Source organism: Myotis myotis, unplaced genomic scaffold, assembly GCF_014108235.1.
Source record: "Myotis myotis isolate mMyoMyo1 unplaced genomic scaffold, mMyoMyo1.p scaffold_m19_p_16, whole genome shotgun sequence".
Taxonomy (NCBI): domain Eukaryota; kingdom Metazoa; phylum Chordata; class Mammalia; order Chiroptera; family Vespertilionidae; genus Myotis; species Myotis myotis.
The window spans coordinates 13003444-13015434 of NW_023416320.1; the positions used below are offsets into that span (position 1 = coordinate 13003444).

At 45.1% G+C, this 11991-nt stretch overlaps 1 protein-coding gene across 22 annotated transcripts in view; it reads right to left on the reverse strand.

Annotated features, from left to right (window-relative positions):
- Positions 1–11077, reverse strand: part of UBR5 (ubiquitin protein ligase E3 component n-recognin 5) — a 134133-nt gene extending 123056 nt beyond the window's left edge. For all 22 annotated transcript variants that reach the window (XR_004972440.1, XR_004972439.1, XM_036337918.1 and 19 more), the window contains exon 1: positions 10967–11077. Coding sequence is in view for 20 of the 22 variants with exons in the window: in XM_036337918.1 (XP_036193811.1) it covers positions 10967–11028 (62 nt within the window). In the remaining 2 variants the exon portion in view is untranslated. The remainder of the gene's footprint in view (positions 1–10966) is intronic.
- Between the last annotated feature and the right edge of the window lie 914 nt (positions 11078–11991).

The window sequence follows — 11991 nt, forward strand, 5'->3', positions numbered from 1 at the left end:
AAATATTTGTCTTCTAATCTATGTTATTTTAGCAGAGAAATAAACAATGTTCAAAAATGCATATAAGTCCTAGTTGGTTTGGCTCAGTGGATAGAGCATCGGCCTGCGGGCTGAAGGGTTCTATGTTCAATTCCGGTCAAAGGCACATGCCTGGGTTGCAAGCCTGATCCCCAGTGTGGGGCATGCAGGAGGCAGCCGATCAATGATTCTCTCTCGTCATTGATGTTTCTGACTCTGTCTCCCTCTCCTTTCCTCTCTGAAATCAATAAAAAAAAATATATCTTTAAATGCATATAAGAAAAATGTTCCTTTCCATCTCTAGTATTTTGACAAGGATATGAAAAATACTTGGCACAATCAAGATGTTACCATTGGGGGAAGCTGGGTTATGGGTATAGGAGACCTCTCTGCATTATTTTTATAACTTCTTATGAGTTTATCCTTGTTTTAAAGTAAAAAGTTTAATTTTCCAAAAAGCACACGACACATCCACCTGATGCCACTCCCTAGGCCCACTAATCTATCACCTCACTTTTCTCCAAACTTTCCCAATAAGCCAGAAAAAGTTCCAACTACTTCTCAACCCGAAGTTCCAGGCAGGGATGGTGCAGCAACCTGGTCTAGCAGCACCCCTGGCCTGGCACAATGTTTGAGAAGCACACAAACATTTACTGACCAAGGAAAATTAATCTAACACTGCCCTCAAACTCTGTGCAGGCAACACAGAGCAAATATTTACACAGGCCAACTCTTTCACCAGTCTTTCTGTTTGCTACTGATCAGATCAGCTTCACTCCCTCAACTGTAACCCTATGAGCACTGACATCTGTTTTTAAAAAGCTATCATCCCATGGCCTGGCTGGTTTGGCTCAGTGGATAGAGCATTGGCCTGCAGACTGAGGGGTCCTGGGGGGTTCAAATCCAGTCAAGGGCACATGCCCTTGTTGCAGGCTCAATCCCCAGTAGGGGGTGGGCAGGAGGCAGCCGATCAATGATTCTCTCTCATCATTGATGTTTCTCTCTCTCTCTCTCTCTCCTTCTCCCTTCCTCTCTGAAATCAATAAAAATATTTTTTTTAAAAAAAGCTATCATCCAGGGTCTTACAGTTCTGAGGATGACATAATATTTATGTAACTTAAATTTTTAAAATTTCATCTGTAGAAACAAAAAGTCTCAAAAGACAGAAAAACACCCTATTCTCACTCAGCTAGAGAACCCATAATCAGAGGGGGAAAGAATGGCTGAGAGTTGCGAGGAACTGACAAGCTTGACCCTATTTGCTGTCACCAACTCATTTTAAACTAAGAAAATGGTAAAAGCCTTCTATACAGTGATCTATTTAGTACCATAAAGTAGTCAGTCCACCTTGTATTTGATTATTTAAAGCACTACTTTAAATCAAAGAACCTCTTAATCAGAAAAAGCCACCACAATAAATGTTTTTACTACAATTTGGTTAAGGTTATGTTACTCTTAAAAACCTCAACATTATTGCCAGAAAAACTTTCCATTAGAAAAAAAAAGTTTACGCCTTAACCAGTTTGGCTCAGTGGATAGAGCGTCGGCCTGCAGACTCAAGGGTCCCAGGTTCGATTCCGGTCAAGGGCATGTACCTTGGTTGCGGGCACATCCCCAGTGGGGAGTGTGCAGGAGGCAGCTGATCGATGTTTCTCTCTCGTCAATGTTTCTAACTCTCTATTCCTCTTCCTTCCTCTCTGTAAAAATATCAATAAAATATATTAAAAAAAAAAAGTTTAAACATAACATACCCAAAAACAAATGCTACCACCCCTCAAGAATGTCCTAAAATCTACCAAAGAAAGATTAAATCTTCCTGTCATAAAAAGAAGTTTTACATTTCCAAAGAGTCTTCTGAGGACTCAAGAGGCCCTGGTGAAGAAAAGCCAAAGACCAACTGCCCAGAATCCCAGCCCCTCAACAGTTTTGGGAAACCAAACAAATTCTGGGATGTTACGGGTGAGCTGTTTACTGCAAGACTGATTACTGTCTCTGAATGTCCATGCTGTATGTATCTTGCAGTAGCTCTCTGTTCTCAGAAGCGGCAGAAAGATGAGCAGCTGCCAACAAAAGCCGTCCACATGTCATCCCTGACTTGCAGACCATGAGCTGTAAACCTCCCCATACAGAAGACACCCTACCCTGGTTCTGTGTCTGCGTCCCCTCAGCAGTGATAGAGACCTAACAGGGAATTAGTAGGAGCAGGTGGCAGCAATTTGTACTCATCCCTGCTGGCAACTGCAAGAGGCAAAAAAAAAGTAGTTCCTACACATCATAATGAAAATGCCAAAAATTAAAGACAAAGAGAGAATCTTAAAGGCAGCAAGTGAAAAGAAAACTGTTACCTACAAAGGAGTTCCCATAGGCTGACACCTGATTTCTCATCAGAAACTCTACAGGCCACAAGGGAATGGCATGAAGTGCTCAAAGTAATGGAAAGCAAGGATCTGAGACCAAGTTTACTATGTCCAGCAAGACTATCATTCAAAATAGACTGTCAAAAAAAGAGCTTCCCAGACAAAAAAAAGGCTAAAGGAGTTCACCACCACCAAGCCAGCATTACAAGAAATGCTAAAGGGATTCCTGAGAAGAAGAAACAGAGAGAAACCTAGCCATACAGAATTACAATGGCTATAAATAAGTACCTCTCAATAATGACCCTAAATGTAAATGGATTAAATACTCCAATCAAAAGGTGTAGGGTAGCTGAATGGATACAAAAACATGACCCAACTATATGCTGTCTACAAGAGGCCCACCTCAAAATAAAGAGACACACAGGATCAAAGTGAAGGGATGGAAAAAAATTTTCCATGTAAATGGAAAAGAAAAAAAAGCTGGAGTAGCAATACTTATATCAGACAAAATAGACTTTAAAAGCATAAGGAAATAAACCAGCTGGAGAAAAGATAAATATCATATCATATGATCTCATTCATTTGTGGAATATAAAGAACATAAACTGATGAACAAAAATAGAGCAGGGGGAGGATATTCTAGAATACAATAGAAGTAATCCTGTTATTTGCAGATTTTTAACATTTCCTACAACTTTTGTGATCCCATACTATGTTAGTACAGTTTTGGTAATATTATTACACTTAAAATCCTTTTATTCTTGAAATATTAATGTTTATTGCATGTAATATATGTAAGATCGTTTTTCTTGAATAACTGGTGTTTATTGCATGTAATATTATCATACTTTAAATTGTTTTTCTTGAGATATTATTTATTGCATGTAACATTATATTTAAGATCGTTTTTCTTGAAATACAAAAAAAATAGACACAAAAAAACAAGTAGTTCCTATACCTCCCCAAAGAACCATCACAGAAACAAAAGGTCACACAGTGCACAGCATGGAAGCAGTCCCTCACCCTCATTATTCTGTCTATAGAGAACCATCACAACACCTGCAATCACTTAAGGAAAACACCAAAGGGTTTCTAGGCGATGAAGACCAGCTTAAACACCACTAGAACTCTAAGCATACTAAGAATGAATGTTTAAACGAGATTTGCATGCAATTTAAGAAAAATCGCTTGATTAGTACTTCCTTTAAAGACAAAGTAGGGTTTCCATATGCAGATGATAACACAGCCATTATACTTTGGGACAGGAAACAAAGCCACTCCTTCAACATAATAGATGAACTGCACAAGCCCAATATCCTATCGCCCCAAAGCCTTTTATATAAAACCGTTTTCATCATTTAGACATCAAAACTGCCCTGCCATATTGTCTGTTTTGGCTTTCTCATCAAATTAATTACACTTCCTAATCTCAAAATTGGCTTTTTCTTAAGATTTAGAAAACCCATCATCCTCCACTTTTCACATCACAACAAGCGGGCTGTCACACACACAAAAAAAATACTTTTGGTGTGATGAAAATGTTCTATTTTTTTTTAATATTTTTTTATTGGTTTCAGAGAGAGGGACAGAAACATCAATGAGAATCATTGACAGGCTGCCTCCTGCATGCCCCCTACTAGGGATCAAGCCCCAAACCCGGGCATGTGCACTGACCAGGAATTGAACCCTGACCTCCTGGTTCATGAGTAGACACTCAACCACTGAACCACACAGGCTGGGCTGTGATATAGCTTAATTGTGGTGGTGGGTATACAAATTTTGTATACATTTGTCAAAATTCATCAAACCGTACACTTCAAATGGGTGGATTTTTTATTTTTTTATTTTATTGAGTTTTTACAGAGAGGAAGGGAGAAAGATAGAGAGTCAGAAACATCGATGAGAGAGAAACATCGATCAGCTGCCTCCTGCACATCTCCCACTGGGGATGTGCCCGCAACCCAGGTACATGCCCCCAACCGGAATCGAACCCGGGACCTTTCAGTCCGCAGGCCGAAGCTCTATCCACTGAGCCAAACCGGTTTCGGCTCAAATGGGTGGATTTTATTGTAAGTTATACTTCAATAAAGCTGATTTACAAAACAAGAGTAGAGAAAGTTGAAAACATTTAATTACGACTAATCATACCATCTGAAATTAAGCAAATTTTGCTATGTAGGTAAGAAATTCTGTCTTAAAGACATGAATACACATGAAAGAACACTGATTTCTAATGCTTTATTACATACTAGAGGCCCGGTGCACGAAATTCATGCACTCAGGGAGGGGTGTGTGTGTGTGTTTGTGTGTGTCCCTTAGCCCAACCTGCACCCTCTTGCAGTCCAGGAGCCCTCGGGGGATGTCTGACTGAGTTGGACATCCTTAGCGCTGCCACGGAAGCGGGAGAGTCTCCCGCCACCGCCACTGCGCTCACCAGCCATAAGCCTGGCTTCTGGCTGAGCGGTGCTCTCCCTGTGGGAGTGCACTGACCACTAGAGGGCAGCTCCTGTGTTGAGCGTCTGCCCCCTGGTGGTCAGTGCGTGTTACCAGTCGTTCCACCGTTTGGTTGATTTGCATATTATGCTATTATTATATAGGAAGGATGCCGACAAAAATGACAGTGTCACAGAACATAGTTACCATATTTCTCATTTTAAAGGGTTTATTACCTCTATACTGATCTGTCCAGGAATATGAAATATGGCCTCATTAGGAATAATTTCTAATAGCCAAGTTCAAATTACCAATAGTCTCACCTCTATATATTAACTTAGAAGAATGCTGCTAACTTTTCACGTGGCAATCTTATTCCTCAATGTGTTCCATAGGAAATTACTTTAAACTTCAAGAATTCCACCTTATCATTACACAATCATTACAAGTGACTGCTGACAAAATGCTATCACACTGGAGGTTAAGAAGTGACAGCATCAAACTGAAGGGAACCTTAAGATTTCCAGTGTGATGCTGACCCTCCTACTAAGTCTACAATCTAAACAAACTTTCTCTTAAGAATGTCAAATGTTGTAACATGTTAGAACCTAATTAGTTTTATCAGGTAAAATTATCAAAATTGTTGATCGAAAATAAGTGTTTATGTGACAATAGGAAAATATAAACAGACTGACATCTTATATTAAGGTATTTTTTGTTTTGTTTTTTTTAGGTCTTCATCTCTGAGATACATTTTGAAGGTATAATGATTCAATTACCTAACGGAAAGGAATATGTGTGGAAGAGGCTTGAAACCAGACTGGCCATAAGTAGATAACTGTTGAGATTGGGTAATGTACCTGAGTGTTCATTATACTATTTTATCTTTTGTATATGTTTAAAATTTCCATAATAAAAAGCTTAAAAATTTTCAGAGGAAAACTTTAAAATTGCTTTCAATAACCCTATAAATTCTACTGAAGTATAATTTGATAATCTCCAATAATTATACTTTCCTTTAGAGACTATTTCGTAAATAACCTGATTAAGGAAAAATCCTGACCTTTCTTAAGTTCATCCCATTATTCCCAGTTGTATTCATGTGTACCATGCAATTTACTTCACAGGTGCCTGCTTACTACTAAACCTACAATATAATCACTGATTTCTTCATTTATAAAATTGATCTGCCCTTCTTTGCTTTGCTTTCCAATATTTTGTTTGGCTATTTCATACCCTGTCTTTAATATTACTTTTCTTAATCAAGTTAGTGAAGCTCACCTGTATTTTCCCAGTACAGTTATTCTGTATTATTTGTAGTAACGATCTCAATAATCAAATAGGGAGATTTCCCACTGATGATGTGATTGATGCTCTATCCCACACAGACTAATAGTTGTCTTTTTTGATGTAGCACGCTGAAATTTTAGGTTGCTTTCAACTACCCTCCACAACCTTTGTTCAGCTCCATGAAATCCCTGGCATATTTTCTGACTCCTACTGAGAGGGCCAGGGTATGCCTGAGTCTTTAAAACCCAACAGTTCCAAATAAAAGTAAGGAGCACTTACTAAATGTCATGCCCTGTGCAAAAAAAAAAAAAAAAAAAAAAGGCACTCTGACTTGTGGTCACTGATCTCTAACAGAACTTTCAGTGATGAGGGCGCTGTTCTGTATCTGCACTGTCCAGCATGGTGACCACTAGCTCCATGTGGCTACAGAAACTTGAAATGTGACCAGTGTTACTGAGGAACTGACTTTTTAATTTTATTTCATTTTAATTAACTTCAATTTAAATAGTCACATGAGACTAGCTTATATTGCTTTGATTTTTCTTCATGAAGATTATTTCCATTTAGTTTTATAACTATATGCATTTAAAATAATCTTGGACAGTTTCTCAACTTCAGCACAACAGACATTGGGACAGGAGTTTCGTTGTTGTCGGAGGGTTGGCCTGTGCACTGTAGGATGTTTAGCAGCACCTCAGCAATGCTCCAACTGTGACAATCAAAGTGTCCCCAAACACTGCCAAAATGCCCCTTTGGGGAGGCGGGGGCGGGGGTGCAAAAATCACACCCAGTTTAAAACTATAAAACTATTGATCTAAGGTTAAGAGTCTGGATTGTGTATTCAGTGCTAAGAATATTCTAGGGCCATTTTTGGGAACCAGATTACACTTAAAAGCAGTTACAACTAGCCATCTCTTCATTATATTTTCTGCAGAATCTGCATTATAATATTTGTGTTTTCCCACTACCTAAACTGCTCCTCACTGACCTTGAGGCAGGGGTGTGGAGGGTGGGAAGGAGAGACAGGGAGTAAAGTTCTAAGTGGTTAAATGACTAGACTACCACAACACAGCTAATGAACAGCATGGCTAAAACAAATCCAGATTTAGGAATTCCAAATCTCAAACTCCTGTCTGTATTATCTTACCTTGTAGTCTTATAGCACCTACAGGAGGAAGCTCCTTAGAGAAAAGCCATTTTGATATGAAAATCTCAACCAAGACTGTTAATCACTGCACAACATATGACAATGCCCAAAGCAAAGCTCACAGGAAAAGTCCACGTACAGAAAAAACAGTGAGAACTGGCTTGTGCTGTTAACAACCTGCATTCAAGACAGTGACAAGCCACGCCATACCCACATCAACTTTAAAAGGCCTCCCCTCTCCTAATCTAGTTTTAGGAAAGGGTTGAGAGGGTTAGCACCCTAAAAAAAGGCAAAAGTCAATTTGGAGCCATGAGGTAGGTAGGTAGGAGGGAAGAGAAAATCAAAACTCTAAGTCAAGTAACTGCTCTAAGGCTGGCATGTCTCAGGAAGCAGAAATATCCCAGAATACAGACCATGTGGAACAGTAGAAAGAGCCCTGGACCTTGGAAAAAGTCCGAAGAGCCATCACGTGGACCTCATCAGTCAGTCGCTCACTGTGTACCGGGATAAATTCCGTCAATCTCTAGGCCTGCTTTTCCAACTCATTAGTGAGAAGACTGGTCTACAGGACTTCCTGGGCCCTTTCCAGGTCTCAGTGAGCAGGCATTTTCCAGCTCTCCCCTCAACCTGGACAGGCAGACCCATGTTCTTGATATCCTTTTCCTATTTCTCTGAGACAATGTTTTAAGCAGAAACAGCACTAACTCCAGAAATTCCCTAGAAAGAAAACTGAAAGGTCACAAACGTATCTGAGCATGGAATGGTTTCAATTCACCACAATGAATATTTACAGAAGGCCAGCCACTCAGCACCAGGGACCTTGTAATCACTCCAGGAAACTACAACCAACCAACATGCTAAGATCTCTAAACGCCTCATCTCTGCCCTAGCCATCTCCATCTATATTCATCAACTGCATTCATTATTTGGTCTCCCAGGGTCAATAATTAAAGGCTTTAATACACAAAAATAAACAAAGACTACTGCGGAATTATCAAGTTTGAAAACACAAAGAAAAAAAATCAATGTTTCAACTTTTTTAAATACTGAGTGCATTTTACATGTTTGAGACATCACACGACTACACTGAACAAAATATTTGATTTTTAAAAGAATGTGGCTAAAGAAAAAACCTTATTTGAAGAAAATATTGATATTTTGAATCCCCTAAATTTTCTTTAACTGAGCAATTTATTTGCAGTACACCACACTGCCTGTCCAATCTTAATTTCTGTGTAAAGAATGAAGTCTACTTGTTCAGACCCCTTTTAACCCCAAACTATCATTTCATTTGTGACTATCACAGGCACATTTCACGTATAAAAATCAAGCTAAAGTAGCACATTCTTTTCTATTATCAAAACTTGCTAAACCTTGATAAGGCTGTTATCCTCACTACTATTCTAGTCTTGTTCCAGATGTTAAGATTCCAGAACAGCAGTATCTTTGGAAACAGGCTTTTCCCAAGCAATGCAGCAATAGGTTGACTGGCTCCTTCTTTTTGAAGGGGAGACAGAAAGCTCTACCGCAAGTCAATTACTTCAAAACTTAGTGTGCAGGGCTGTCTCAAATGCTGCCTTCACAAATCTCAACAGACCAGACATTTATACTCCAATACAAATGTAGGTCCCTAAAATTTTACCTACAGCACTTCCCTATTTTTTCAAAATACCTGCATCCTTGATGCACACATTTTATGGTCTGAATCAAATCCACTTATCTTATTTCATGCTTGAAAACTAAAGATGATCTAAATATTGTATACTGACACTAGAGGAATCAAAACCAAAGTGGATTACTTGTTTGTACTAGGAATGGGGGGGAGGGGGGGAGGACAGCTTAAAAAGATACATTACTGGTCAATTTCTCAGACTAGCTGAAGCAAAAGGAATGCTCAAAAATGAACCAAACTGCCCAAATACTACTGCAAAATAGGTTCTGGCATGTGTGGTCCTTGGGTAAATTAGTCGGGACTCTCGGTATGTAGTAAAGACTCTCTCCTCCATGGTGGAATTTTCTGTTAAAAGACGTTATACTCCATGCACTACCAACTTGGTTCTATCCTCACTACTAGCCAGATTCGAAATTTCACCAAAAAAATCTGTTAGAAGCCTTTCAAGAGATCTCTAATGAGATATCAGATTAAGGATCCCGTAATAAAAATCTTACATGACTTAAAGCTTCTTTCAGTATTTTCGGAAAGTATTCCAGAAGTTTCACAAACACGTTAAATTATGGCTACAACCAAGACGCGTGAAACCCGAGCCAGTGGTCGGATGGAGAGGCTGTCGCCCCCCTGAGGCACTTAGATCCAGGGCCAGTGTCTCAGCAGCAAGTTAGGCCTCTCCCTCCCCCTCCCGGGAAGCGCATGACAAATCGGGTGTCACACAACTCAGGTCACCCGGCCACCTCGCAAAAATCCTCCCGAACTTCAAAACCTCGACCCAGATGGCCTCCGCCATGCAAATGAAAAGGGGCCGGGAAAGCACAGGGGGAAGGCGGCTCAGCATGTCCCCCCTTGTGACCCCGTAGACACTCAGCCCATCATCAGATCCGAGTCCTGGAGTCTAAGACTTGCTTTAATGGAGGCCTCCCTCCACCGCCGTGGAGTCTCTGTTTTACATCAGAAAGGGAACTTTTCCTGCTTTATCTCAGTTCCCTGGGAGCAGGCGGCCCTGCAATTCAATATCCTAAACTGGCAGGGGACGGTGGAGGAGGAAAGAGAGGACTCCACGGCCAAGACGGCCTTCTTGTGAAAGACAAAAAAACAAACACACACACACACACACACACACAAAAATCACCATCCCTCCTCCGCCCATAGCAAACCCACCCCAGAAATTCACAGCGCGTCCAGGGAGGCAGCCCTGCGAACTGCAAACGTCTGGGAGTTCCTCTGCTACTCTAGGCTGGGTTTTCAGCTGTCAAATTACAACTCAGGACAACACTGTCATTAGAATAAAAAAAAAAAAAAAAAAAGGAAACAAAAAAAGAAAAGCTCGCACCACAGGGAAGGGAGCAGGAGAGCAGAGGGAATCCGACCCACTTCCCCGCCCCCGCCCGGATCCACCCCAACCCCGGGCAGGCCAGCCTCCCCGCAGGGGCTCCAATTTAATAATAATAACAACAGTCATGGCGCTTCCTCCCCGCCCCCCATCGCGACGATCTGCCGGGAACCAGCGCCCCCCCCCCCCATCCCCGGGTTCCCCAGGCTGCCCGGGTCCAGGCCGCCCCCGGGACACCACTCCCGGGGGCCCGGGCCAGCCCCGCCGGCCGGGGCCCCTCCGCCCGCTCCCCCTCTTCCCTCTCTTTTCACCGCCACCATCCCCCATCCGCATTGTCTGTCTCAATTCAACTTTGACTAATATGGATTCCTCGGGCCTGGGCCCGGCGGTAATTACAGCCCCCTCCCACCCACCCCCCGCGGCTCCCCGGAGCCGGACCCTCCCCATCTCCGCCGAGTTCAACGCGGCTCCTCGGAAAGGGGGGGGGACCCCGCGCTGCCCCCGCAGCCCCGCGCCCCCGGACCCGAAGTTGGCCCCGGAAAGGGCCTAGCCGGGGGCAGTGAGGACACCCCTACCGGCCCCCACCCCGCCCGCACCCCCTCCCCCACCCCCTCGCCAACCGGCCGGCGGGTAAACACCGGCGTCCGCCCCGGCGCGGCCCCGCGGGGGAGCACGGGGCGGGGAGACGCCCCTCCCCCGCCCGCCGGCCCCATTACCTGTCATTGAGCTGGTCCTCGGTGCCCGGCAGCGGGTGAACCACGAAATGGATGGACGTCATGGTGCTTCCTTCTCGTCCTCCTCCCGAGGACGGCCCCCTCGCGCTCTCGCCCGCCCGCCCCCCCGAACCCACTTCCCCTCCCCGAAACCCACTGCCGCCGCCGCCGCCGCCTCCCAGACCCCAAAGGGACGGCAGCAAAGGCGCAGGGGCCGCCGCTCGCTGCCGGGCGTGTGTCCGCGGCCCGGCGGCCCGGCGAGGCGGGCAGGAGGGCAGGTCTCCTCGCCACCCGCTCCCCGGCGAGAGCGCGCAGGGCTGTGAGGCCGGCGGCGGTGGGGCGCCCGGGGCGGGAGAAGGGCCGGGCTGCGGGGACGGTGTGGTCCCGGCGGCGGACGGGGTCCGGACTGGGGAGGTGGGAGGGGGACGGGCCCGCACCGCGCGTCACTGGCGAGAAGCCGCCGCCAGAGCCGCCGCCAGCGCCGCCGCCGCCATCTTCACTTCTGCCCCAGTTTCTCCGCCTCGCAGGCTCGGCTCCCGAGCGGCGGGGGAGGGGCAAACGGGGGGAGGAGGAGGGAGGAGACCGGCGGGCGGGGGGTCCGACTGCGAGGGGCGGGGCTCCGGGAAACGGGCGGTCAGGCCCTTGCGATTGGGCGGCTCAACGTCGTCGGGCCACGGCGCTGTAAGGCGCGCGCCGATTGGTCCGTTCGGCCCCGAGCCCGGCCCCCGCCGCGGGTGGGGCTGGGCCCGCTCGGGTGCGTGTCCCGGGAGCACGTGTTGGGGAGTGAGCGGCGGAGGGGCGCGTCCGCCCGCGGGGGGAGCGGGGAGGAGCGGGTCCGGCCGGCGTGCGAGCGTGTCCGGAGAGGTGGCAGGAAGAGGGGTCCCGCATGCCCTTTGATTTCCGGGGAGCCGACCTCATTATTGTGCAAACCCGCGGGGGGTGGGGGGGCGCTGTTCCCGTCCTTCCTCCGCAGTTACATTTAAAGTGGAAGCTCAGGGGCAGGAGAGGCACCGCCGCCTGTTGGCGAA